We start from the raw sequence: 26,873 nt of genomic DNA, 5'->3' as shown, positions 1-26,873 counted from the left end.
GTTCCCAAACTTTCACCGTCTCACAGTCCTCCGGCAGGACCATGGTTTGGCAACGATCGCCACAGTGTCGGTGATGGATCGAGCTCCGCATCGAATCTCTTGACCACGTCACCGGGTTAACTATTTGATCCTTAAGGGTCTACACAGTATCAGGAGGGGTTTCGAGTTCCTGGTTTTCCAGTAGCCCACCCTCTAAATCATTGGGACATTTTAGATCCCGAAGGGCATTGGACCTCACGTGGCAAGGGACAACATGAAGACAACCCTATATCCTGTCTCCCAGTGCCCAGTGTTCTATTGACGTGGAATTGGCCGGACTGCTTGAGAAACTCTGATGGGTGAGCTCTGGGATGGTAGATTTGAATTGTTACGAGTTTACCCGCTCTCCCCCGAACTGCGATACTGTGATGATGTATGTGAGGTCAAGGTTGAAGAATAACAAAGAGGAGTATATGGATACCAGTAGGTTTAACCTAAAAGCGTAAACTTGAATAGTGGGGATCTAATCTATCCGATACCTTTTATACGTCCAAGGTATAGTTCAGGGTCCCCGGGTGTCTACGGCCCACAAGTCAAGAAACGGCCCACAAGGTCTAAATACATATATCTGCGCTTGTTAACCCACATCAAGAAGCTAAATCGGAACCTTTCCGGCTATGGTGCCGTTGTATAAAGTCATGTAGCACCCAAGTGCGGAGATCTATAAGACTTGACTCTACCTGTGGAGCCAACAGCACTCTTCGGCTTAATGTGATACCCTGCTACCCAGCATGGTCTCCATTCAGCCGGGGTCGCAGCAAGACCTCCAAATTGGAAGTTATGTAATATTTGGGGTTGCCATGATCATGATTGGCATGAGGTGTGTGGTCTCTGGTGAAGAGATGAGCCAACACCACTAACCTAGCTGGGGTGATTGCGTAGGTTATATGCGAGGCAGTTCTTGCTGGGCAAGCTGGGGTCTGACGACATCCTGATTATTCTAGCTTCGGTATGGTTATCTCTACTTATCCATTTCTATAGGCTGATGATGCTTTTCATCGGGATCATATAGCTTGCATCGATCGGCGAGTTGGTAACTGTGCCGAAAATGTATGAATGCGGGATTGGCCGCCACCTTATGGAATTGACACTGAAAGAACAGGAGTGTACGCGAAAGGTCCGTTACCTTCAATGAATTCGACCGCCATACTTCGGACATGACGTTGACTCTCACCTAGTGGGCGTGGATATCGCAGGTTCTCTACTTTCTCAGTCTCGGGTACTCTTACATATCGCGACACAATGCACAACCTCAACTTTTGGGCCCGGCTAACGTTAACATGAACCGAATATTTAGACTAGCGAAAGGTAGCATGGTCGCCTTGTATGTACGATTAGCTTCCAATAAAACCCATATTAGGTTTCTCTACGGGGTTGGAGCGGTTATACTTAGCCATGGAATTGCGGCGACTCTTGTGCGTTCACACCAGTGTCGTTGGATAAACGCATCGATAAACCCGTGGCTAACAAACTTAGGTGGCATCCTTTATCTGTGAGCCTATATCCGTTTTATGGGGACCCGAATTCCCCCAAGGCTGTCTCGACTTGATGAGTTTCAATTACTTCAACGGTGCATTCCATGTTACGACGGATATCCTACTGGCGCTCCTTCCCATCCCCATCGTGAAGAAACTGCAAACAAATAATCGCCGCAAGAGTGAGTCTGTCCATTTCGCCAAGCCAGAAGAGTAAGAATACTGAAAAAAGGATAGTCGGCCTGATAATCGCCTTCGGCATCGGTATCCTAACGATTTGTGCATCGATCGCAAGACAGGTTACGCAAGTGATCGCCTTGAGATCAAGAGACTTTCAATGGTGTGTCTGAACTTGGATATCTCCCACGCATCCCTAGCACCACCACCTCACATTTCCTGTGCTATGTCTAGGAACTGGTCCGCCGCCGAACTCACCACCTGCCTCGAGATAAACATGTCCCTTATCTGTGCCTCGGTCCCGGCAATGCGATCCCTGTTCAAAGTCTACTTTGGCAGCACCGGCCTCACGAATAGGCGCGCCTACGAACACGAACTCAATGATCGATACACACATGGAAGCGGTGCGCGGAAGGCCTTTAATGACTTTAGCAATGTGGAGGAAACTCAAAGACAAACGAGGACGAATACCATTACCAGCAGATCAAGGTCGATGGACAGTTTTTCGGCGACTATGTACGGGGCTAAAGATGGAGTGGTTCAGACTACGGAGTTTCGGGTTTCGTATGGGAATCGGGCGTCTTTGTGTTAAAGGGAATGGCTGTTAATGGAGTTATAGAGGTTGGATCTTTCGAGTTTGGGTTATTGTTTCTGGAGTTTTCGCGAGATGGGGTTCGGTTCTATCAAACTAGTTATGTTACTGAGTGAGAGAGTAGAAAAGACCTACGGGTATCGGTTTATGGAAAATTGGGCCTCGTTTGGTTAACGCCTTGGCGAATGATTTTTTCCTGGTACAAAGAACCTTTAGAGCAGGGAATGCGCTCTCTTTTTAAACCAATGGACATGTAGTACTGAGACTCGGAAGTCGGGGATCGAGGTTGCACCTAACTGTCAATCCATGTAGTTAATACATCCCAATATCGGAAGTAAGCCAATGGTAGCAATGACCGTTGGCGGTGGGTCACCCATCTTGTCATATTGGGTGCAGTGCATGAGTGATAATGTCTCTCAAGTAGGACAAACACCCCTAAATGGCCAAGGCATTGGTTTATTCCTTAATAATGCACGTATGGCACAGTGTGAATTGGCGAAGTAGGATGCCAGGGGTATGATTTAGGCCAGCAGCTAGGGCTCGGGGAATCAGTAGGGTTACTCACGAAGAATCCACCTCCGCACCATTGCGTGACCACCCTTTCTCTCCTCTTCCTAAGCTTGCTCCTGTAAATTCTGTTTACTTTCGGGTATTTACTTATGGTTCTAATGATGCCAGAACAAGGCCAGCCATCGCGCTCACTACAGCCATACGTTAATACAGCCGGCGAGATACCGATAGATGTAATATGACGGGGGTCTGTCTTTATGAAAATGAGGCTAACGAGAGGGTTTAGGATGAGTTCAGTATCTATAACGAGACTCTGTCATCGGATACCACTTCTCTGTCATCATCTGTACTGGATTACGAATATGAGAACGGCCGGCGATATCACAATTATGGTCAGGTATTGTTATATGGAACAGTAACATCAGTCTCATACTAACCGTCGCAAAAGGCACAATACATGTAATCTAGGAATATAATGTGTTTAAAGCCCCGAATTACTGATGTACAATATAGCATGCCAAATGATGAAGCAGAGCAGGATCGCCTCGACTTGGTATGTCACAGATATTAGTCCAATGGCAACGAACTTATGGATCGCTGACACTAATGCAGGTGCATCATATGTGAGCGATTGAATCCATGCAGGCAGAGGAGAATGATCCGTTAACTATTCCCGAGGTTTTCCGTGATGCTCAACGGAGAGCTATTTCTCGCACCCGTGAAGAATCCCCAAACAATTCTGGACTTGGGAACAGGTACAGGTATCTGGGCGATAGATGTTGCTGAGTATGTATTTCGGAAAGATTTCCATGAAATGGATACGCTTAACTATGTGTAGCCAGTTTCCCTCGGCCAAGGTTATCGGGAATGACCTGAGCCCCATCCAGCCATCTTGGGTTCCCCCAAACGTCGAATTTGTTGTCGATGATTTCGAGAATGTATGGATGTACGATAGGAATTACTTCGATTATGTTCATGCTCGCACAATTTCAGGGTACGTATACAATACATCCCGGCTCTGAGCGTTCAGATCAAAGTAAACTGATCACCAGGGTCAGGTGTGTCCAAGATTGGGGGCGTCTAATGAAACAGGCCTACGACCATCTGAAACCAAACGGATACTTCGAATGTGCTGAGTTCGTCATAGATGCTTTCAGCGATGATGGGACATTCAAACAAGATTCACCTTATCGAGAGTATATCAACAACCTCAACAAAGCGGGTGAGATCACCGGAAGACCGATGAATGTTGCCACATCCCTGCAGGCCTGGATGAAGAACGCCAGTTTTACGAGTGTGACTGAGGCGGTCTACGTGCTTCCGTACGGACCATGGCCCAAGGATCCTCAGCTTAAAGAGATTGGGAAATGGCAATATGTGCAGGCCCCAGAGGGCGTGGAGGCTTACGGTCTGCGTTTGTACACGCAGGTGCTGGGATGGTCAGAATCGGAGGCCAAATTGCACCAGGCTCTTGTCAAGGAGCAGCTTCGTGATAGGTCTTTGCATATTTATGGGAAGTTGTACGTTTCTCGGGATTCCGCCCTCGGTACTCCACTGTGGTGATATTTTGCTAACTGTCGTTCAAGATATGTCGTCTATGGTAGGAAGCCAGGGCCGGAATGATTTGAACAGGAGTGGCGCGCATTGTGATGTTTCTGCAATGTCGGGCGTGATACGAGATAAGAAAATGGATACCGGCTCCTTGATTCTTTTTGAACATAGGCAACCGCAAGTAAAATTGACACGGATCTTTGTCACCCTACAGTATTAAGTAGGTACCAAGTACAGAAACCACAAGACGGATTGATAGCTCGAGACCATCCGGTTCGTCTTACTTTCTAGCACCACTGACTATATCTGGCTTATATCACGTACCTCGTTGCTATCTACGTAGATAGTGATGGCAACTGGGCTGTAGAAATCTCTGAATAACGCGGATGGTGGTGCTTGGTCCTAATCCAGGGCTACCTTTGCTCCCGGAAATATCTGCTTCTGGTGGGCCTCAATATGAGTAATACTGACTCAAGCTGATTCACTAAAGGAATAAGAAAAACAGCCCACATATTGGACGAAATAGGCTTCGGACGAGGTGCTTTTCCTTCGTCCGAGTTCCTGCGTGCTAGCGCAAAATTGGTCCGAAGTGATCGATTTTCGACTTCTGGTTACCTGGTGGGTCTTCGGACGAAGTGGACTTTGACCATGGAGCACCACATTTCAAGCGTCGAGCTGAGCTCCAAACAGAAGATAATACCACCGATTTTATTGAGCCAGAATTGAGATCCCCTGAGCGTGGCGGTTTGATAAACTTTTAGTGAAACTTATATAAGTGATCGAATCTGCCCTTTTCGAATCCTCTCTTCTTTTAATCTGCACCATCACAACATTGGATCTCTCTCAAAAATGACTGCTATAACTGTTGGTGTTATCGGGGCAACTGGCAACGCAGGCCAGACGGTGGTTAATGGTTTACTGTCTTCACCAATAGCTTTCGTACGCTGCCTGTACTTGGCGCTTGTTTCCCAAGCTATGCTAACCTACACTATGTAGACTATCACATCCTTCACCCGAGAATCCTCCGTGAATCGCCAGGAAAATCAAAGGCTCAAAGCAAAGGGTGTTTGCATTGTCGGCTACGATCTAAGCGGTCCTCATCAAAAGCTCGTTGACCAATTAAAGAATATCGATATTCTTATCTCCTGTATAAATTGGGAACATCTCGACTTGCAGCTTCCTTGGATCAAAGCCGCAAAGGAGGCTGGGGTGAAACGTTTTGTTCCCTCGGAATGGGTAGGACCATGTCCTAAAGGTGTCCACTGGATCAAAGACCATGTGTGCTTTTGCTCTTCAGGTACCTAAATGACCATATTCACTAACAGCACTTGTAGAAACTTGAAATCCTAGGCGCAATTCAACGGGCACGTCTACCGTATACTGTTATTGATGTCGGTTGTTGGTATTCAGTCTTTGTCCCTAAGGTCCCGTCCGGCAAGTCAGATAAGGCTCATATGCCCTATATTGATCACCGTATCGTGGAGGATGGAAACCAGAAATTCGCCTTGATTGATATAGCAGATGTTGGCAAGTATGTTGCTCAGATTGTGGCAGATCCTAGGACTATCAACAAGCATGTGTTTGCATACACAGAGGTGCTCAGTATGAATGAAATCTGGAACACCATGGCCATAGGCACGGGCGAAGAACCGGAGAAGGACTACGTATGTCAATATTGATTATTCTTTCACGAACGCAACAACTCCCCATATACAGAAATGGCTGGCTAATTCTCATATATGTTCAGGTGTCGTTGGCAGATATCCACGAGATCATCGAGACTTGCCGAAAAAGACTCGAGAGTAGTCTTCATACAATGCAGCATCCAGATAATATTATGGACTGTGCGAATTACAATATGGGGTAATATCGCATATCTTGGTGTGTACGAGGAGATAACACACCAGAGTACGCCGAATACCTCGGATATCTAGATTTCTGGAAGCTGTTTCCAGATTTTCAGAAGGGCACAAGTCTCGAGTCGTTCTTTCAGAGCATTGTTAGCGGGGAGATTGACTCAACCAACAACCTTGATCGGTAAGACTGTGCGAAGCTTTCGAGGTTGTCACCCATATTATGGTTATTTATCGTCCCTTTTGAGCATCAACGGACTATTGCAGGAAGGCTATGGTATTGGAAAGACATGATCATATGCCGGAGATCATACAAGAACGAATGCACGGATAGCGATCAGAAACCTACAACAGACATAATGCGACCTGTCATATACAAATGCACTATTGAGCTTTCAGATAGCTGCCTTGCAGCTGCGTACTCTTCTGTGTATATTATAGACAAATAGAATGTATTTCAAAAGAGTGTCAATTTAAATCCATCTCTAGCGAAAAGCCGTTACTCCACTCCAAAACGAAGCACTTGACAAGAGCGACGACAAAAAACTGACTGAGACCAGACTGTGTAGCTTGAACAAACTAAAGAGTACCCATTCCAACCCATTCGAGAACGCAAAACCATCGACCAAAAACCGGAAACACAGTTTCCACCTAAGCGGATCAACAAGAGATCCGCGATGAAACGTAGCATATTTCCTTAGTAGCTGAAGTCACGGGCATGCTCACGGTGGCTCCCGCAAGTTCCTGGCTCCTCCTGGTGGGAAGCACCAGCACCATTGACATTAGCTACCTTGGAAGCAGGCTTGGAGCCCGAAGCACCACCCCAGACGGCTGGACCAGGCATGGGATAATCCTTCATACCACCCCAAATACTGAAGTTGAACGAGGGGTCATCCTTCTTGTAACCGCCAGGGAATTTGATGGTAGGTCCAGGTGTTCCATGGCCACCGCCGGTGACCTTGACCTGCGCGCATCTGGAAGCCCCGTCAGTATCTAACTAGACTCATGATTGACACGGGAAGAATAACTCACTCGTAGTAGAACTCAGCTTGACCGTCATGTGCTCCATGAACACCTTTCTCAAGTGTTAGCATTCTTGTTTATATTCACATAAATGGTGGAAGACATACCGATGTGCTCGGACCGAATAAGATACTCGCCATCCGGCAGATCCACAGGAATAGTGAACTCGATACGGTCCTTTCCCCAAGTGCACCAGGCATCGGTTTTGATATCCTTGTTCTTATCACAGATAGACTCCTCGTGGATCTTGAACCAGTCACCGTCGCCTGGTACTTGTTGGCCGCACCAGGAGCCTTGGACATATATACAAGGCCAGGGCCAGGGTGCTTCATCGTAGCACCCACACCAAGCTTCATGGCAAGCTTAGTCCCGGCCTTAACCTCCGCGGTGCCAGTCTGTCCAGCAAAGGTAAAAGAGCCTTTGTTACAGCGGAAATCAGGCATATCCGGGGTCATATCGTCGCGGGTGTTTTTCCATTTGGTCGGGTTATATTTCTCGGGCCGGGTGTTGGAACGGACATACTTGTTAGGAGTGCTTTCCTGGCCATCAATAACAAGTGTATCGAAGAAGTAATGGGCCGAGACAAAGGGTGCGATGACCGCAGTGACGAGGAGAGAGAGCTTCATGTTGAAAACATAAAGAGGATGGAACAAGTAAATGAAAGGGCCAGCCCAGACAGAATAGAGAACGTGTTATAGCAGAAATGAGCGAAAGAGATAGACACACAGTGGCTTTGATGAAGTTTTTGTTCTCTGAGATCATTCGGTCTTATATAGGTTATAAGTATGGTCCAGGCGACATACGCATTTCAGGGTCTGGTATCAACATGACGCCGATGTCCATGGCATTTCCCCCAGGCAGTATAGACAATCTCTATATCAGAAACATGCCAAGGCCGTCAAGATTTGTAGGCTAGCCTATGTCACCCGTGTCTCAGATCAGCGGGTCTGCCAATGCCAAGTCTTCAGTCTTCAAATGCCCTCTACCTAGAAGGGTTTAATATTACCTTAGCTGTTGGCTCTATCCAACCCCTGTAACTAGCTTCACGATCCTGTTCTTGGCCTTAGGGATCTGTATGGGCCATATTGCGTTTCTTGAGCCGCCATAACATTAAAATAATCTAATATATCGAACCTGAGTCTAAGGCATTGGACTTGGCATACAGCAGGTGAATCGAAGCGCAAGCCTTTCAGTAACTAACTTAATCATGATAGTCATATGTTACTTGATAACAAAGGAATCTGGCACCATCCTGCGCAGTACAAGGTTCGGTCTTCAGGGGGCCAATGGTTGTAATGGTATATCTGACTGCTCAAAGCAGTAGGCTGTCAATAGAATCTCGTATAGTAGAGCTGTGGTATAACATTTCTATTTATTCATGTTACATTCACATCCGGCCCACAAGGCTTAAATAGTAGTTTGATCCGTATGTGGCGGCTTATGTAGCCCTTACTAAGGCGAATAGGCCCCACAAGGCGTAGGCTAGGCTCCATCGAACCAGACCAACCTCACCGGTAACCAGCCCGTACCACAAAGAGTTAATGTTAACGAGTTCCTAGAGGACAGGGGAGCACAGCTCGTATTCGGCAGAGCCAGTGGTACTTCATTGCCGATGAGATCTTCGCATACTAACCCAACTTACTTGGCTTGTATCACATCCATTGGTAGCCCACGCAAATCGGAAGGTCCAAGTCAAATCCCTGCATACTGTGTCTCAAAACTTGTTGCAGTGTGAATCAACCAGGGTGATGCAAGCAGCCTGAGTCCGCTTTCTTCATCCATGCCTGGCTTCTTGGGGCCATTCGTAACGATGACTGCAGATCCCGACGATATGCCTTGTGAAAGCCCATGATCACCTCCTCTCCGCGATCCTTTGAACCAACTTCAAATTGGTGTGATTGGTTAAACTCCCGTGACTTGTAAATAACTGTGTCCTTACGATGTCATCCTGCGATAGCTATAGACGATGTCCTGTCCGATATACAGGGTCTTCCTGACAATGGTTATGAACAGGCGATGGCCGCGACTCGATTCCGCTAGTAGCTGGGATTTGCAAACCCACACGGGTGAGCAATGTGGGTCATGCCTCCTGTCCAACAAACCTTCGTGCGGGCCTTCGTTTCTATGTGGGCAGGGACATTTCCGATGAAACAGTCTGGCAGTTATATCATGCAACCATCCGTGTATACACATCACTAATCATAAAGTTGCTGTTCCCTATCCCAGATTGCCAATTACCCAGCCAATTAAACTCCTTGCCGGCCTAAGTCTCATCTCCTGTAGTATCATTCACCGAGTGACAACGGCTCAAACCGCCTTCATAAACTCCTGGCCCACTTCGATCCACGGCACTAGGTCTTCGGGTTGCGGTGAAAAGCATGTGCTTGCCAATGATGTCCACTCTCAACGGCCGCGAGTATAATCCTCAAAGCCCCGGACAACTACGATACAAGCAAACCACACAGTCCCATTTTGCCTCCACCGACGCGGCGAGAATATGTACAATGAATGTGGCGAGAGGCAACAGCATCCAACCTGGTACGGGGTTGAAGCTGGAACGTAGGGGAGCGCTATTTTGGGTCCTAATAATCGGAACGCCACCTGGGTTGACACTGACGGCTAATATCCGACCCTGGATACATGTAACAACGAACGTAACTTCCCCAAATGGCCTATCACGAGGATTCGCTAAGTTAATATTGCTGTCCAAGGATATACATAGATCTACACTCCAGGAATTCAACTGCGGATCCCTCAGCCGTTGTTGGCTGATCAAATAGAAACCTTCCCATTGGCCTTCTGATGTGGCTCCCATGCGATGATGAGCCAGCGTACAAAAGGGTCTAATTCGAGACAGCTAGTCTCAGTTGACCAGGCAATTCAAGAAGTCTAATTCGGTGAAGCCTGCCACTGTACCTTCTTACTGACCCCTGGTTAGAGTGGAATTAAATATCCCCTGGAACCACCGGCTCAGAATATATCAATTTACAGGCCAGGGGCAGATGTCTCAGTAACAGGCGACAAATTGGAGATTTTAAAGCGCATTCTTGAACGAAAGGCCAACCCTCTTCCATATCCCCAAGCAAACTTCTCTTCTACAAAGAATCTAAGTCAACTTACCAACATGGTGTCAGCCACTCGGCTTCTAACTTTCCTCGCTTTCCTTGGTGCTCTGGCAAGTCCCACTGACCCCACGTCCACCGAAGCCGTTGTTCGTGGCGAGAAGTCATACGAGCTTCCGCAGATCGGAGAAAAGATATCCAATGCAACAGGCAGCGAGGGACTCCATCGTCGCGCTACAGAACTCACAACCAGCAAGGACGGTGTCAACGCCGCGGGATATTACTACTCCCTTTACAATGACAACCATGCCGGCGCCGAGTACACCGAGTACCCTGACAGTGGTCGGTTCCAACTGAAATGGAACGTAGATAAAGAGTTCCTGGGAGGGAAGGGCTATCGTGGCGGTAGCACGCGGTGAGTAAACTGTTCTGTTAGCCCCCGGCTGCGATTCCCACTGACACCTGTCCTTGGCTAGGATATTAACATGGGATGGCCACTTTAAGGCGGAGGGTGACTACACTCTGGCGGTCTATGGCTGGACTACGGACCCTGTCACTGAGTGGTACATCGTCGAGCAACACGGCACGGGCACCCCGGGCAATGGCCATATCCTTGGCCAGGTCAATGTCGACGGCGGGGTATATGACGTCTATATGCTTCCCTACAGGAATGTACCGAAAATCTACGGTGTCACCAATTTCAACCAGCTGTGGTCTGTCCGTCGCAATCCCCGTACCACCGGTTCAGTCGATGTAACAGCTCACTTCAAGCGCTGGAAAGAGCTTGGACTCCAGCCAGGCAACCCCGTCTTCCAGATGCTGACTGCTGAAGGATTCAAGGGCGCTGGAAACCTAGATTTCCAGCTACACTAAAATACTCCGTCGTGCACTGCAGGGCAGATATGCTTCCGTACCGGGTTAGTTTGGAGGCGGGAAGCCTAACTTGGCCTGTTAGGGCAAATTCATGGGACGAAGACCAACCTTCCAAAGCCCCAATGGTTATAGGCTATACACTATTTGATATTGTGTCTCCCCAGTACTTAAACGATAGTCTTCCTAGAATTTAGGAATTTGTGTATTGATGCTCGGTGGTCGAGATCATTTCCTGTACCGCCAGAGAGGCTTTGCGCATATCGCGTCACACTAGTCAATGGGCAGAAACAACAACATAGGAAAAGTCAACATTTCAAGACAGGAAGAAAGTGGGGACTTGTAATGATCATCTATCAATATTGGTAGTTTACTCGTGCATAATGTTCTGAGCCATCTGAATACTGAGTCCCGAACAGGACTCCGTTACTTTTTTTCCTCTGGACACGTCACATTCAAAGGTGATCGACTGACGTGTCCGCTCTACAATTCGCTTAGTGAAAAAGTCGATTGACCTCCACAGAGATTGCCATTTAAATATTTGGATAACCCAGGACCTGGCAATTAAGAATCAAGTCAAGTTGCAGCATATCATCCAACAATTTCCAACATGCCGAAAACCTACGTGGGTGTATCCGACCTACCTGTGTCTGGGCACTGCTAATCGTTATAGGCTATGCGATTGCTGTTCCAGAAGAACGAATTGAACCAGGTGACCACGCAATGGGAGAAGAGGTAATTAGCAGCATCGATGTAGCTCTGTGGGTGGTTCTAATTCTCCATTATTGTAGGTATATTTCCGATATTGCCAAATTGGGAGGTCGAGTGACTCGGCTCAACAGTGCACCGGCTGCTGCCGGTACAAACAGCTTCATCTACCAGTAATCATATCCAAGCTGTCAATCCTAACGAACATCCTGATTAACCAATGGTAGTGTGACAATGCCCGATAAGTCTACAGGCATTGAGGCGGTCAAGTTTGGCCCAAAGCGGTTGGAAAAATTGGGGAAGCTTGAAAATGGTTGGATTGTGCCTGATAAATGAGCTTATTGCCGTCTCACCGGAGGGTGCAATGGTAGCCAGCGACGACAGTTCTATATTTCGTGTTGATTGCTTGCCCTCCAGTTCCCTGATTGCATTCAGTGTATAGCTTTTTCGTTCAAGTAGGACATATTCTGATTTTCTTTTCGCCTGGTTGCATGATTCCTTGTCTGACCTCGATCATACCGAGCAATCTGAATTGCATTTATGCGAAACTTGGGATGTTCAAATTATATGTGGTCTATTATTCATAAGTCCCAACCCCTCGAATTGAGCTGATAGAGTTACCTTGGGAATCTATACCAAGACACAAGTGTTCTTATGGGACTCTTCTTCCAAACGCCAAATGGACAAACAATTCTAATAGCTCCCGGTGAATATTTAGCGGCCGTTTATTCAACGGAAGAAGCTCCTGTTAGTTGAGCACAGCTCCCGGGCTGGATCACTACTCTTTTCGGTGACTAAGGATCACTCGCCAATGCTCAGAGAGTCTGCAAGGGGCATGTAAGTACTGAAATATACTGATATATTGTAACTTGAGTTCTTGACTGATTGTACTAAACTAGGCTGTCAGCATGATGTTTCAAGCTCCCAGGGATTATATACCCTCTAACAACTGCATATCCGTAGTTTAGTACAGGTCTTCAAAAAGCCTACTATTTTAAACACGAAATAATATTTGGTTCACTGTTAATTCTAGTAAGCTCAACAGAAGTTCTAGCCTGGTACAGATCACTATATATCTCTTTCAGTTCCAGCATATGATTTTACAAAGCTATTTCTATCTACTAACTAATACGTTATCGCTTTAAACATGAATCAATATTCTGTATCGATCATTTGGACAGATAGGGAGTTAGGTAACCATTTTGGTGTACTACATGAACAACTTTGATGGTGCACACCAAGTTTCATGTCCGTTGCCACACGGGCTCTGTACCTACCTACCAGCCTTGTCGTATTCCTGAGAGCCGTAGGGATAAACGGCTCGTATGGCAGGTTGCGAACTATCCAGTTATAAGAGTAGTAAATTTGACCTGTTTGAAACTAGTCTACACGCTATCACTAGTTCCACGTCTTCCACAGACCAGGAAACACCTGCATGATCCACTCCACATCCTTCAGTGAATTGTACCCATGGAAGCTGAAACGAACGCGTCCCTTACCATTGGATGCGTAAATACCACTGTTGTGTAGTTCATCCACAATTTCTGAAGCCCCGGCACAGTCAACCGCGACACTGGCTCCGTGGCGCTCCACCGATCTTGGAGTTGTTGAATGGATCCCAACCCTTTCCAGCTCCTTGAGGAGTTTGGTAGTAAGTGTTTGAACATGCACTTCAATGTCAGAAGTGGCCCATTGATTCAGGTATTCAAGACCAGCCACGAGAATATATGTAGACAAGTATGCGGGGCTGCCGCGACTAAAGCACATCGCATCATCGCGAACATCAATCCGATCCGTCTCCCACCGTGGCCGTGCCACTCCCATAGATAGAGAATACCATCCAGCTGTCCCAGGCGTCCAGTCCGGCTGACGCTGCTGGTTCCAAAAAGCGATTGCTGTTCCCGTCGTGCCCAATAGCCATTTGTAACAGGCAGAAAATGCAAAATCTGCAACCGACGCGTCGATGGGGCTGTACCCAGCAGCCTGGGTAAAATCAACAAGAAGAATGGCTCCGACTGAGTCCGCAAGGGCGCGGTAGAAAGAAAGATCGATTCGAGCCCCGTTCAAATACGAGACGTAGCTAACCGCGATAAGCCGTGTTTTATTGTTGACTATGGTATTCATACTTTCTCCTGTGCAGTACCGCATCTCTGGTGTTCTGTGACTAGATGCATCCTGACTCCGTTGGGATTTGAGAGCGAAAGGAGCTACCAGGCTCGGGTATTCATCGGCGTCAATACAAACATTATCCCCTTCCGCCCAGTCCAGCGACTCTAGAATCATGGAAACCCCCTCTGCGACGCTTGACGTGAATCCAATCTCTTTACTGGAAACTTTCCAGGAGCTGGCAATCAAATCCCGCGCTTTATCGAGGAGTTTGCCTTGTTCTTCGTAACCTTTGTGTCCCCCAGCTTTGTCGGTCATGTATTTTGACAGGGCATCATTGTGAGCTCGTAGTGGAAGGCTATCCCCAGCAGTGCAAACATGAGTAATGCCTGGGGCGGGGTGAAAGGAGCTCAGATCGAACAGCGGTTGATCAGCCATGACAAGAAGAATTTCCTTTATATAATGAGCGCTAGCTGTGACTGGTTCAGGACACGGCAAGATCCGTTGTGACGAAGTTAGAGCTAGTGTTGTATGATTTCGGAGTAGAGAGGTCTGAAGAAGTTTGACTACCTTTAAAACTCGGGCCACTCGAAACTAGTTCTATCTCTGAGTCATACATGAGTCAGGGCTTAAGAACCTCGTAGATACTTTTGGAAGAGTCGCAGCTAGTACCATTTATCTAATCGATCGTGCTCGCTGACCACTGCTTATGTTAAGGGCCGTGGTCTCGGAGGCATATTATTGAGGGCCAAGATAGGAAGCTGCTACGAAATAGTAAAAGAATAAGTCGGGAAGCACTTTTGGATGCGTTGATATAATACCAGTTCAGACAAGGTGCCATGGAAAGAAAGCCCTAAACAATGGTCACTTCCTGACCAACAGAATTTTCCACTGAGTAATGCGGTCCGCTAATGCGCGCCCCAGATACCATTGGGGTTTCGGGTGGCTCGGTTATCACGTTAGAGGCAAATTATACAGTAAATAGGGTTAAAAGTGGAGAATAAGCACGATACTGCGGGGTTCGAGCCGGAGAAGCAGGGTATAGCAACCCTGGGGAAATTTCCATATTCCAGCATGATATGGTGAGGAACGTTAAAAGAGATATACTCCTGTACCTGCTCTGGCACAGTTGGTAGTAATGGCATAACGCCCGCTGACTTCTAATTTCCTGAACACCAGCTCCTGCAGCCAACGGCTCTGGATACCAGTAGTTCTGTTATGCATTGTCTTAACACACAGCGTGTGAGTTCAATATCTGCCAATATCGAACAACATATCCGGGTTCTTCTGACATAAGGCCTCGCAGGTATTCGCACCGCCTTAATATTGAGTATACGTACTCAATAGACCTGGCCCTTCAGCCTTCGACTTTTAGTCTTCGGATTGGCTCGTACTTGCACTCTCATTCGAGCCTTAAGGCCACCCTTCACCGTTGTTAGCCTTTAGTAGATTTTAGACTTCGTCGGAGAGTCGTATCTAGCCAAGGTAACTAAGTGGTCGCTGAGTGCTTCAAACGAAGCTCCGCTGCTCCGGGGGCAACACCAACAACACCTTCATATCCTCACATATACGCACAGATCAAAGACCGTGCTATGTTCAGTCAGTGATCACTATCTTGATATACCTTTTCTATTATATTAATATATAGTTTCCATTCAATTATTAGCCCTTTCATGAGATGAAACAAAATGGAGTACTTTATACACACGTGCAGATTTTTAGCTACTAGAAAACTTTGACATCTTTAGAGCAGAGATCGCTAATCGGCGCCATCACTTTTGCTTCAACAGATTCCTTGGACTTTCTTCCAAACATTTTTGGTAGTAGGGTTAGTGGTGGAATAGCTTCAGAATATATCGTGTGATGGCCGAACCGCTACCCGGTTACGTAACTTAGGTTGGCAGCCAAGCAGACCAGGGGGGCTGATGATGATGTTCGACACAGTCTGCCTATGGTGGCTATGGTCTGTGGCTATGCTTGTCAGCCAAGTAGTACTTAAGGGGACGCTGGTCCATTAACAATATTGACCTTGAAGGGAAATACCTATTATTTGCGATTAAACGGAACAGTCGCCACCACACCCTTTTACTACTATAAATCTAAAATAAATTATTCCGGAGAAAAAGGACTGTTCGTATTCTACTTTGTGAAACAATATGTCATCAATACTCAGTGGATTGCGACATCGACAGGAGCCATCAACACATCAGCATTCATGGAAGATAAGCCAAACCATCCCGACTCCCGCAAGGTCTAGGGAAGAGGAAATACAGATACCAGACCCAGCGATTTTTAGAGGAATTTCTATTCCTCCCAGTCACACATTCAGTGCTTCCGATGTCTCGGACATCGAGAAAGTCGACATTCTATACCCATCGACGAATCACCTAGCAATGCATCTATGCCTCATTGAATGTTTCTATAAGCTACAGAACGACGTTATGCATTCCAAGGAATTAGACGCTGTTATTGGACCAACTGCGAGCCATCCTGTCTCAATAGAAAATCCTCAAGGCTCCAAAACACTCCCTACGGCTGCAGATGCGGAGATGGTTTGTACAAGCCAGATGAGGAAATGGGAACTATTTGTAAAAGCAGCCGTTGGCCGTTTTGATATTTGGTGGCAAAATGTTGACAAGGCAATACGACATGCAAAAGCATACACAACCCCTGGTACAGCGCAGCAGGACACTACTACTCTCTCGAAAAACTATCTTCCTCCATTAGATGTGCTGCTAGTGTGGTATAGCTACATCCTCCACCCTTCCTACTCCTCGGACTGTGTGGAGTTTGGTAAACAAACCGCATATATGCTTTGTTTCCCTTGGCACGCGCTCTACGACGTCATTGATCAAAAAACACTTGTCTACAACTTGCCGACTGCGGCAGCGAATATGTTTACGACCATGTCATCACAGTCGGTGGACCTTCTTTCTTGTCTTGCGTCCCCACCCCCGTACACCGCGTCGGTGGGCGCCCAGTGCTCAGTTGATCTCGAACATGCAGTCATGATGCAAGACAGCTTTATTCATGACACACATCAGCTTCTCTGGCTCCGCTCACCAGCATGCTCAGGATCATTGAGCCGCTGCGTGGAAAGATATACAAAGTTTCTCCTTCTTGTACAGCTACATCCGGACAGACGTACGAGTTTGACGCCAACTTGGGACATTGAACTCGCCTTGAGAACCCATCAACTTTATGCAGACAACTTTCACACGTTCGCCAGCCGGCCTTCTAGAGGAGACTTGAGCTACGAAAAAGTTCCAAGGCCCTCGGAGACCAAAGAAACCATGGCACATAATACAGCAGACACCACCACTGCTGACCTATGGAAGAAGCAGTTTGCAGAGCCATATACCTGTTGTCTCTGTTGGGCTTGCGAGTGTATCAAGGATGCCCATGGCAGAAGTGGAATGGAGGCATCTACGGAAGGTCTCTCCCGAGAGCGTATAAAAGAAATCCAAAAGACGCTCCATTTCTACGCTTCCGTGGAACGCGCACGAGAGTCTGGACAGCGGCTCCCGGCTTCTCGTCAGGCCAAGAAGAAGGAGGAAAAGTGGGAACTAGACTGGGGTCACGGTTGGCGGGAAGTGGTTGTCAAAGGTAAATTTGACGAGAATGGGAATATTGTTAAGAAGGTTGTGAGAGAGAAGCCGTACACTTCGCAGATTAACTGGATGCTGGGAGCTACGTAATGCGTGTCTTATGCGATATGATATAATGTTTCTGATTTTTTGTAATATATACTTCACGTTGTTGCCATCGCCCACAAGTATTATGAAACCTACTAATCTATTTGGATTCTTTTAATACCCCGAACCACTGCAACTAAGAATTGTTGAACAAATATTACAATTTATATCGATTTCAAAATATGTAAAAAAATAATTGATCGCTGGAAATGCTGATTTATTGAATTTCGATTTGAAAATGAATAGTGCTGAGCAGATTGAACAGATTTAGTAGATAACAATATGGAAGATGCAGGATAGCACGGACCAGCCCTATATCAATAAGTTCAAATTGTGGGAGTATGTTGGGATTCCCTGTCATTCGAGGAGTTTGCATAGTATATCATGGGCTTGGTATTTTCTGTAGGCCAACTGTCGATTTTGGTGAATCTAGAATAGTTAGAATTCAATCAAGCGATAGGTCAATATCATCCTCTCATGTAGTATACCACTTTGAGATTTAACTCGCACATAGAAGGCTGCAATCCCGCGATGTATCCATGGATCGCCCCTTGGATTACCTGCCTACATATCGCCTTCATATCTCTTTCTGACGTCGAGCTTTGCCATTGTCAACTTGGTTGATCTTCAAGACTTTTGAAAAAAAAACAAAAATTCAACAAGCTGGCGTATATCACCCTGGCTGGGGACCGATAAGGTGAGACTACCTAATTACACCTTGGCCGCGGAATGGGGCTCGGATAACCCCTTGACTTCATCTTGGATGATAAAACACTCAACAGTGAAAGCAGGGGCTCCAATTTACTAACCATGCGCTTTATCATGCATCTGCCCTTTACACTGGTGTTGGGGCTGTGTATCTGACTCCTCCCAGCCAATACAAAATACCATTGGAAAAGAACAGGGACATAGTGTATTTCAATCCTAAGAAGGGCTCTAAATAAAGATAAAACATATCAAAATAAAGACACCCATCCTAGTTGGCCGCAAGTATCATGTCTCTCACCCATACACACTATAAATATTTCTGAATAAGTGGAGGACGCTGGTAATACCTCAACCAGCGAAAGCCGTCAAGCATACTCAAATACCCCCATGTTTGTGCGTCACTATAACATACTTTCATCCAGCCGACATCCAGCATGGTAAGCCCTTCCAGAGGCTCCTCCTGCTCCAGTTCCGACTGGCTAGATACTCCACGCTCTGCCAGTTCACCTGCGTCCAGTACCTCCGGTTCCCAAAATCCGTTGACCAGGCGCACAAAGCCATCGCTATCACACTCCTCCGGATCAGGTACGCCCAGGACAGACTCTAAAGCCTCCTGGTCCACCATAAGGAAAAACTTATACCGGCCCGCTTCTGGATAGTCAGAGTAGCCAACAGGCTGCTCCACTGGCGGCGCCGTTGCAGCCCACTCTTGGAAATGCTTGCGTACAAGAGCGGTAGTTGCGCCATCAAAGGATCTATCTTCGAAGACTGTTGGGGCGAAGCTGTCTAGTAGATCCAGACCGCTGTAGAAATCGAGAGAATGCCTAACATGGTAGAGGAAGCGAGTCATGAACGTTTCCCAATCAGAGTCACTTTGATATGTGCAGCGATAAATCACGAAGCCCCAGGTCTTGAATCCATCCATTTGGATGAGTCGTTCCAGGTTGTCGGCGTTGTTCAAGAATGATTCCATGGTAGGGTCCCGTTTTGATAGGACATCGCGTCGATAATTGTCGGGAGTATTCATTGCGGCTGGGACCTGGTGGAGATACTGGCGTTTGAAGGGATAGAATGGGAGACCAATCTTTGTAGGGAAGCGATTGACGAGGCGAAGGCTACAGACGGCGGGGAGCTTGAGCCGGTTGCCGATAGGGAGAAGAATCCGCGTTGTGTTCATTGTAAGTTTCGAGAGATTTTTTGAGTTGGGGTGAGTGGTTGATGGTAACGGGAAGTAGAAAACATCGTGGTTCAGGGTTAAAAGGGGTGAGGTGAGGAAGAAATATAATCATGTGACAATGTTGCAACGCATGATTCTCTTGTGTGTAGTTGGTATTACGTGAAGGAAATACTATGGTGAAAAGTATGGTCCGCGCGATGTATATGTAAAATAACTAAACAATAATATCGAGTCGAACATGGGAAAGCGACTTCTTAAATATCTAGACTGCTCTATGGATTGCTCGAAATTAGGGCAGAGCTTATTAATATTAACCCCAAGGCTAACTGGAGGTCCTAACAGGAGCGTTGGTATACGCATACATCGTTCAGTGTAAGACGACAGCTTCATAGATCCCTTCAAGCGTATGGCGCATGATAGTAATATATCTACGAGAAAACCCCAACATAAACGGAGTACCCGACTTCCAAACTCTGGCAGTTCGACCGAAAGCTCGGGTTCTATCGGTATCACTAAGCTAGGGTAACACTATACCTAGTCTCGATAGATGGGCAGTTGTTCACTGTCCACCAGGGTATGGAAGAGCTGATATCCAGACACAACTCCAGTTTGAGTAGGTCCCATGGATTCTGTGGTGCTGGTAGCAGCGCTCTTGGTGCCGACGCCAATACAAACAGCGCGCCTAGCAGTGTAGTTAAGATTAGCAAAGAGAGCGGTGTCGCAGTCGCCTGATAGCCAAGTATTCCAGGCCAAAAGCTCGGCTAATTTCACTCCGTAATCGGAAGCCAATTTCGCACATGTGTATTCTGGTCCAGGGGTTAGTAGTGATTCTCGGGGAATTGTGGGAGTCCATACCTTCGGCATCATAAACGTCAATCGAAGTGAAACAGTTACAGTTGGAAACTGTACCAAGCTCCGTGGCATCAGTAGGCAGGCAATAAGTGGATATATCCTCGGGCACTATGTGCACGGTGAGCATTGCAACTTATCTCAAGAGCGGTGTGCTACTTACAAGTGCTATTCTCGTACTTCTTAACACAGTAACTGTAAGTCGATGTGAGAGTGCAGTTGGCCATGTCTTTCTCGAGGCTTGGGTTCCACTCTGCCAGGTCTTCACTCGGTATTTCGTTTTCCCGCGCAAGATCCCTGCAGAGGGTGGCAAAGTAAGGGGGATTCTGGTATAGATAGCAGTCTGGAATAGTACCTGGCGCAGTAGGGAGGAGTGGGGGTTCGATGTACTCATAGCCAGGATCGTTGGTGCTTGTTGGTATGGCAGTATTCACAGAAGATAAGGTGGCCGGGGGGACAGTGGTTGGCAAAACCCCAGTGGTGGTATAATTGGGGTAGTTGGTGATAGAACCAACGGGTCTCACGCAATACGCCTTGCCGAACTGCAGATTACCGCAATTCTTGCCTAGACCCGGATTAAGAAAGTAGAAGTCGGCTAGAGAAATGGATTGGGCCAGGGTTACTGGGGCACAATCATCTCCTTCCATAACCTAAAGAAGCCATTGGTGATCTCTTCGATGAACAAAGTATGCAGAAGCCAAGCATCACTTACTGTATACCACAGACTACAGTTGTGGGAGCTGCCATCTGCTGCATTGGTCGGGACCTCTGCGACACCACTATTACTAGCGGTTACTGTGGGACTAGGATTGTCGTTTGATGTATGGTTGAGGTAACCGTCTGGAGCACTGATGAGAGAAAGTTAGAATGTTGACAGACTTTGCACACACTGGAACTTGACTGCCAACCGAACCGGCCGCATTTGCTTACCTTATACAGACCTCATATCCAATAAAGAATGGACTGTTGAGACACAGAGAGCTGAAGTTGGGATTCCACGCGAGGAATTGCGACAGAGTTACATTGCCGAGGCCGCTGACCACACTGTCGCACGTATCACTCGCCTGCCAGGTGTGCGTAGTGCACTTGGGTGGTACACAAAGGCTCTTACCCACCTGCCGGGAAAAGGTCTGACAATAAAGGTCCAAGTAGTTGGCTTGCAGCAAGTTATATGTAGACACACTTAAAGACTTCGCCACGGAGTTACAGTCGTCCGAGGGTTTCACCTCGTAAGACACATCACAAGCTGGTTTGGAGGTAGCAGTGGTAATAACTGAAGTTGCCGTCGCCGTTGCGTTCAGAGCGTATGGGGCTGGAGAAGTGACACTATAACCCGCGATACCACAGCTGGATGTCAAAGAATGGAACTTCTCTTCCAGGCCCTCGTCATATCCTAAGGGGTGGTTTAGTTGGACTTCAAGGACCCCCAGCGTGCATTCCGAGCAGGCAACAGTCACATTTGGTACAACGTAATGACTCTGCCAGGATAGGAACAGAGGATCGCAGTAATTTCCTCCTCTGTTGGGCAGAGCACGTCAGAGCCGGGAACTAGATGGTGAGGGCAGCAGCAAAGTCACTTACTCGTCTTTTTTACAAGACACCTCAAAGGTCAGAAGGTAGTTATCGGCGATGAACGTAGCTAGGAATTCCATTAACACCAAGCTGAATCTGGAATGAAGGTAATTACCTGGATATGCTACGTCCTCGTAGACAATCACATCGGTACTTGCAGTACAGGCGGCTTGGACAGTAGCTCTGGCTGTTTTCAGAGACCTATAGCAATCATCGACGCAAAGTTCTCTGACTGCATCGTAATCCAAAATGGCATTGCTAGCCCTCCTCAGTATTGAACCAATAAATGTGGATTGACGCCTTACGCACTCCTGAGAGACAGCAGGGAGAAATGGCGGACAAGACACATTGGTTGCCAAGCCCGCTTTGCATTCATCACTAAGTCCTGGGTAGTCCACAAACATCTGAGTGCCAACAGGTTGTTGTCCATGTGCCGATTGAATTAGCAGGGCTGCTAAGGCAGCCCATACCCCTTTCATCTTAGTTTGAGAGCAAGCCATCAATGTTTAGGCGAGAATACATTCGAACGGATGTAGCGACTGTTCGTAAATGGCAGATAAAGGCATTTAGTAGGATTGACGAAAACCCAAACAGATACGATCCCTAAGACATTGCTCCCCTGTAAGGAAGGCGAATTCCAACATTATTCGAACAAAAGGGCTACAGAGAAATCCGTACCTAGTAAAGGTTGCACCTTCGGAGGATCCACATATTTTGCATGATCTCCATCCTACTGGTAGTCAGGGCCTGACTCACCTATCAGACATAGTGCAGCGGGTCGAGAGGCTGCCGGATGTTGCACCCGCCACCAAACTAGTAGGAATTGAACTTCGACATGGTTCTGTTCTTCCTTAGCGTCTCGTGGTTTTCCACTCCTGCGTTTCGGGTTTCTGGGAATTGAGGGCCCTCAAAGCATTGAGTAAATCACTCAAACTACCGTGGTTAGCCAAGTGATAGCCAAAGGGCCACCGGCCCACACGGAGCACGCGGTTCCCTGAACATTCTGGTCCATCTTGCATTCTCCAACCGGCCTGACAAGTCACAAGCATCGCCTAGCGAATAAGCCTAATCCGAGATCCCGGAACACTTGGGGACGAGGGAGGATACCCAGCTATCTAGGAATAGTACCACAGAGAGATTCGCACTGTTCAGTCAAAAATAGTGGTCTTTCTTGCCACCTCCGTATCCTTCCTTACCTAACTGACAGGGGCTATACCCTGTCTAGTGGACCCTCCGTTACACCGGCTGATCAACTCGAGCCTCAGGGGCTTTACAGCGCCGATCAGGCCACTACTCGCCTACATAGGGCTAATATACGTAGTTGTGGCAAGCGAGGCATTAAGATTTAACAGATTAAACAATGTGCGCCGAGTGTCTAATTACTGTCTCTGGCTACTAATATTTTGCAAATAGTGGGTCCATGTATGCCTGTATTGCTGTTTTCCCATTTCATGCCGCTCTTCATTAATGGATCCTATTCGTTGGCTTACTGATTTAGGGCATTGCTTAACCTACCTTTCATGCAGCTTGTGCGAGTGCGCAATCTAGCCTTGGTTGGGTAGCCCGGCTGCATCGCGAAAGAGTGTGGAAGCCGACGTGGGTTGAAGCAAGGGTGGAGTGTGGGTTATGCGATGGGCGGCGCTTGTCCAGAGTGACTGCTGCTATACAGAGCCTCATCCACCGGCGTCTCGAAAGTCCTACTACGCCCAAGTTGCAAAGCAAGATAGTGGAAGATAATCAAATGTTCAGAGTGATGCTCCATTATGTCGTTGTAAGTGCGGTAATATCCAACATTTATTCTACCTGCCAGGCAAGCTTGTCACCACCCAGTGAGTCTCAGGTATCTCCCCCGAGAGACAATCAGTGGGCGAACGACAATGCGAAAGTGAAACAAATGATTCTTTGTTGCACGTTGAATACATTAGAAAACAAAAGTTCTATTTTGAAGTCCATTCGCAACAAAGCAGCCACCGATAAAGCAATCTTGGATGGTTCCGTGTCCTCTATGAATTTACCCGGCAAGGATCGTCTCGTCCCAGGATCTTAGCATAATCCATAATTCGAATGAAGGAGCTTAGCATCCAGCAGTCGATATTTCCCAGTGCCTTGTTGTAACTTCCGTAATCAAGCCGCTGTCCGTTGAGCCTGATCGAAAGATGGCGGTTACCCTCCGCGACAGACAATCTTGTAACAACTATAAAGAACCCCATCGCCTCCCTGGAGCAAAATATTTTAGGCCACCCTCCGTCGTCATTCTAAAGCACAATAAACACAACAGACGCTGATCGAGATGTCTCATCGCCAATTGAAACCTAAAATACTACCGTTGGAGAGTGGATTTTCAGAAGAGCATCACTATTTGAACTATCGACAATCGCGAGATGAACAGCCCCAGAGTCAACAGGTGACGCGCCAGCATCTGCAGGGCAGACGTACGGAAGACTTCAAATCGCCAGGTCAACCACCGCGGAGCCAAGGTATAACGACTCAAAAGTCCCCTCGCATAAACTCAGAAGACCAATCACCGCAGCATCATGAATGGCCAAGCCAACATTCACTGGGCGAAGCATCAGAGAATGAACCCTATCAGATTCCTGACGATACTAAAGAAATGCTGACGATTTTTAAGGATCGTCTCGGCCCTCTTCGTCATAAGAGGCAAGATGAAGAGAAACAATTCCTGGCTAGACAGAATTCTTCTGCGCCCTCAACCACTAAGACTACTGCAGCACGCAAGTCGAAAAAGAAAGCTAAAAGAGTTCGTTTTCAGGAACAGTCCCCACAGGAGCTCAGCAAGTCAGCAGGGAAGCGCAGGGCGCCTTAATACCTCTGAGCATCGTACCTACAACCTAGATCGCCTGCTGTATATGCGGCTCAGGGGTTGATGTAACTAGGAAAGAAATTCCTAGTTTTCATACTTTCGCTTCATTAGCTTTACGAATAGTACTCACCTGCCCTTAAACAGTGAGGAATATTTATATTGTATCATGTCTCATACTATTATGCTTCGTAATATAGTGATACCAAATGCAAGAATATAGATGGTATTAGAAGATATTCACGATGAACTGGGTAGTAGTAACATGACTAATTGATAGCATAGCCTATATAGATTTCTGAAGAGACGCTTTGACAGGATTTGGGCTCTCGAATATTTCCGACAGCTCCTCCAAAGTGTGTCCCTTGGTCTCCACGGAGAAAAAGTAGCTGACAGCTGCCTCGAACAGATCCCACACAATGAACACAATATATGTATACCAACCAATATTCTTGAGCGCGATAGGGAAGCAAAATTGGTTGAGCAAAGTAAACCCGTGGGCAATGGAGAAAGTAAGGCCGACGCCCTTCCCGCGCGTTTCATAGGAGAGCGCCTCCACTGGATACAGTGCCTGAAGAGGCGTCATTCCGAAATTGTAGCAGAATCCGAAAATAAAAATAAAGGCGATTCCAGCAGAGGCGGCGGGGGTAGCCTCGGTTTTATCGAATATACCGGAACCGATGGTGATACAGGCGAAGCAAATTGAGCATGCGACAGCAGTCCAGATAATGGTTGGCCGACGACCCATCCTCTCGATTTGGCTCGCGCCCAGGTAGGATGCAACCGTGGAAACCACAGTGTAACCAAGGTTCACATTCAAGACCTGATTAGAGTCGGTGATGCCGGTGGTAAGAAGCATCGCGGGGAGATAGTACGTGACAACGGCGTTTCCCGAGCATTGGCCCCAGATGCCGGTGATTAACGCGTTGATAAAACGCCATCGTCCTGCTTTGGTTTGGTAGAAGTCGCGGAAATCCCACCAGCGTTTGTCAGAGCCGGAGAGAGAAATAAACTCTCTGTACTCTTGCAGCTGTAGCTGCACAAGAGGATGGGAGGGATTTCCTTCCCCGTGGTACTTCGCAAGGAATTCCAGGGCCTGCTCTTCCTGGCCATGGGAATAAAGCCATCGGGGAGATTCAGGAAAGAACAGCACAGATACCAACACAATTCCAGGGCAGATCATTTGACACCACAATGGGATTTGCCAGGATTTATTGCCTGCATATCCAGCTGACCCTCTAGTTACCCCGGCAGCGATGAGCGATCCAACAGCATACGTGCAGTTGTAAAACGCCATGATGATTCCACGATATGCTGGAGGACAGACCTCGGCACACCAGATGGAACTAGTTGATCGTACAATATTCACACCAAATCCTAGAAAGAAACGACCAGCCACAAACTGAGGCACTCCATGAGATAGTGCGGAGAGGAAGGTACAGGCCACAACGATCAAAGAGCCGATAAAAGTGCCCCATCGTCTGCCACGAAAGTCGCACGCTGGCCCACTGAATGGCAGCGAGCAAATTCCACCAACCGTATACATGGCGGATATATACCCGATTTTCGCTCCGTTCTTCTCCACCCCGAACTGGTCTCTGAACGACTCTAGAGCAGGGAGTGACCCGAAGATAGATCCATCATAACCTGTAAAGTAATTAGCACATCTCTCTCTATACAATGTTGCATCGGAAATTACGAACCGTTCATGCTCGAGCACAGAAATGCGATCAGGCAGAAGATGTATAATTTTCTTAGGTTTGGAGACCATGGCGACGGCTTCTCCGCTTGAAGAGCTTGAATTAGGGCCTGGCGACTAGGAGTCTGTTTGCTGTTGCTTGTGGTGGTCTCAATGGGGAGTTTTTGGTCGATCATTTCTTCATCAACCGGGAGTGAAGTCGCCATGGTGAGGATTCGGAATGGTAGCTAACGGTCGTTTGTCCGACACCACTCGTGCAGCAACTCATGAAACAAGAGCTAGCATCTCCTATTTATTGGCCATGGAGAGACAAAAATGGATGCCGATTACGAGGCGCTAGTGTCACTATACCAGTGGGCCCATGTCCGCGTTTCCAACCGAAGCTTAAA

At 47.3% G+C, this 26,873-nt stretch overlaps 11 protein-coding genes across 11 annotated transcripts; 6 read left to right on the top strand and 5 right to left on the bottom strand.

Moving 5' to 3' along the window:
• Positions 1-770: 770 nt before the first annotated feature.
• Positions 771-2,283, top strand: ANOM_002413 (uncharacterized protein; the record flags this gene model as incomplete). The annotated part of the gene is made up of 7 exons (XM_015547670.1): positions 771-859; positions 922-988; positions 1,052-1,156; positions 1,218-1,454; positions 1,516-1,696; positions 1,752-1,854; positions 1,926-2,283. The coding sequence occupies 7 exons, from the start codon at positions 771-773 to the stop codon at positions 2,281-2,283; spliced, it is 1,140 nt and encodes a 379-aa protein (XP_015409946.1).
• A 671-nt stretch (positions 2,284-2,954) lies between these two features.
• ANOM_002412 (class I SAM-dependent methyltransferase) lies at positions 2,955-4,416 on the top strand (the record flags this gene model as incomplete). Its single annotated transcript, XM_015547669.1, has 9 exons — positions 2,955-3,026; positions 3,080-3,190; positions 3,242-3,252; positions 3,307-3,346; positions 3,406-3,416; positions 3,472-3,579; positions 3,632-3,787; positions 3,852-4,313; positions 4,380-4,416. The coding sequence occupies 9 exons, from the start codon at positions 2,955-2,957 to the stop codon at positions 4,414-4,416; spliced, it is 1,008 nt and encodes a 335-aa protein (XP_015409945.1).
• Positions 4,417-5,193: 777 nt separating this feature from the next.
• ANOM_002411 (uncharacterized protein) lies at positions 5,194-6,211 on the top strand (the record flags this gene model as incomplete). Its single annotated transcript, XM_015547668.1, has 4 exons — positions 5,194-5,283; positions 5,341-5,622; positions 5,679-6,008; positions 6,092-6,211. 4 exons carry the CDS (start codon positions 5,194-5,196, stop codon positions 6,209-6,211), a joined length of 822 nt encoding a protein of 273 aa, XP_015409948.1.
• A 683-nt stretch (positions 6,212-6,894) lies between these two features.
• On the bottom strand, positions 6,895-7,846 carry ANOM_002410 (endoglucanase; the record flags this gene model as incomplete). The annotated part of the gene is made up of 3 exons (XM_015547667.1): positions 6,895-7,171; positions 7,230-7,272; positions 7,324-7,846. The coding sequence occupies 3 exons, from the start codon at positions 7,844-7,846 to the stop codon at positions 6,895-6,897; spliced, it is 843 nt and encodes a 280-aa protein (XP_015409947.1).
• A 2,498-nt stretch (positions 7,847-10,344) lies between these two features.
• Positions 10,345-11,155, top strand: ANOM_002409 (glycoside hydrolase family 11 protein; the record flags this gene model as incomplete). Its single annotated transcript, XM_015547666.1, has 2 exons — positions 10,345-10,697; positions 10,759-11,155. 2 exons carry the CDS (start codon positions 10,345-10,347, stop codon positions 11,153-11,155), a joined length of 750 nt encoding a protein of 249 aa, XP_015409934.1.
• A 607-nt stretch (positions 11,156-11,762) lies between these two features.
• On the top strand, positions 11,763-12,196 carry ANOM_002408 (uncharacterized protein; the record flags this gene model as incomplete). Its single annotated transcript, XM_015547665.1, has 4 exons — positions 11,763-11,777; positions 11,826-11,887; positions 11,944-12,033; positions 12,088-12,196. 4 exons carry the CDS (start codon positions 11,763-11,765, stop codon positions 12,194-12,196), a joined length of 276 nt encoding a protein of 91 aa, XP_015409935.1.
• Positions 12,197-13,258: 1,062 nt separating this feature from the next.
• Positions 13,259-14,404, bottom strand: ANOM_002407 (uncharacterized protein; the record flags this gene model as incomplete). The annotated part of the gene is made up of 1 exon (XM_015547664.1): positions 13,259-14,404. One exon carries the CDS (start codon positions 14,402-14,404, stop codon positions 13,259-13,261), a length of 1,146 nt encoding a protein of 381 aa, XP_015409940.1.
• Positions 14,405-16,122: 1,718 nt separating this feature from the next.
• Positions 16,123-17,664, top strand: ANOM_002406 (uncharacterized protein; the record flags this gene model as incomplete). Its single annotated transcript, XM_015547663.1, has 1 exon — positions 16,123-17,664. One exon carries the CDS (start codon positions 16,123-16,125, stop codon positions 17,662-17,664), a length of 1,542 nt encoding a protein of 513 aa, XP_015409941.1.
• A 1,012-nt stretch (positions 17,665-18,676) lies between these two features.
• Positions 18,677-19,546, bottom strand: ANOM_002405 (putative muramidase; the record flags this gene model as incomplete). The annotated part of the gene is made up of 1 exon (XM_015547662.1): positions 18,677-19,546. One exon carries the CDS (start codon positions 19,544-19,546, stop codon positions 18,677-18,679), a length of 870 nt encoding a protein of 289 aa, XP_015409938.1.
• Positions 19,547-20,080: 534 nt separating this feature from the next.
• Positions 20,081-22,446, bottom strand: ANOM_002404 (LysM peptidoglycan-binding domain-containing protein; the record flags this gene model as incomplete). The annotated part of the gene is made up of 8 exons (XM_015547661.1): positions 20,081-20,352; positions 20,402-20,506; positions 20,559-21,045; positions 21,108-21,243; positions 21,326-21,913; positions 21,977-22,034; positions 22,083-22,225; positions 22,277-22,446. The coding sequence occupies 8 exons, from the start codon at positions 22,444-22,446 to the stop codon at positions 20,081-20,083; spliced, it is 1,959 nt and encodes a 652-aa protein (XP_015409939.1).
• A 2,625-nt stretch (positions 22,447-25,071) lies between these two features.
• Positions 25,072-26,690, bottom strand: ANOM_002403 (uncharacterized protein; the record flags this gene model as incomplete). The annotated part of the gene is made up of 2 exons (XM_015547660.1): positions 25,072-26,432; positions 26,489-26,690. The coding sequence occupies 2 exons, from the start codon at positions 26,688-26,690 to the stop codon at positions 25,072-25,074; spliced, it is 1,563 nt and encodes a 520-aa protein (XP_015409912.1).
• Positions 26,691-26,873: the final 183 nt, after the last annotated feature.

Source organism: Aspergillus nomiae (assembly GCF_001204775.2).
Source record: "Aspergillus nomiae NRRL 13137 chromosome Unknown contig00040, whole genome shotgun sequence".
NCBI lineage: Eukaryota > Fungi > Ascomycota > Eurotiomycetes > Eurotiales > Aspergillaceae > Aspergillus > Aspergillus nomiae.
The sequence above is the reverse complement of the archived record's forward strand: the minus strand, read 5'-3'. Positions and strand labels throughout refer to the sequence as shown.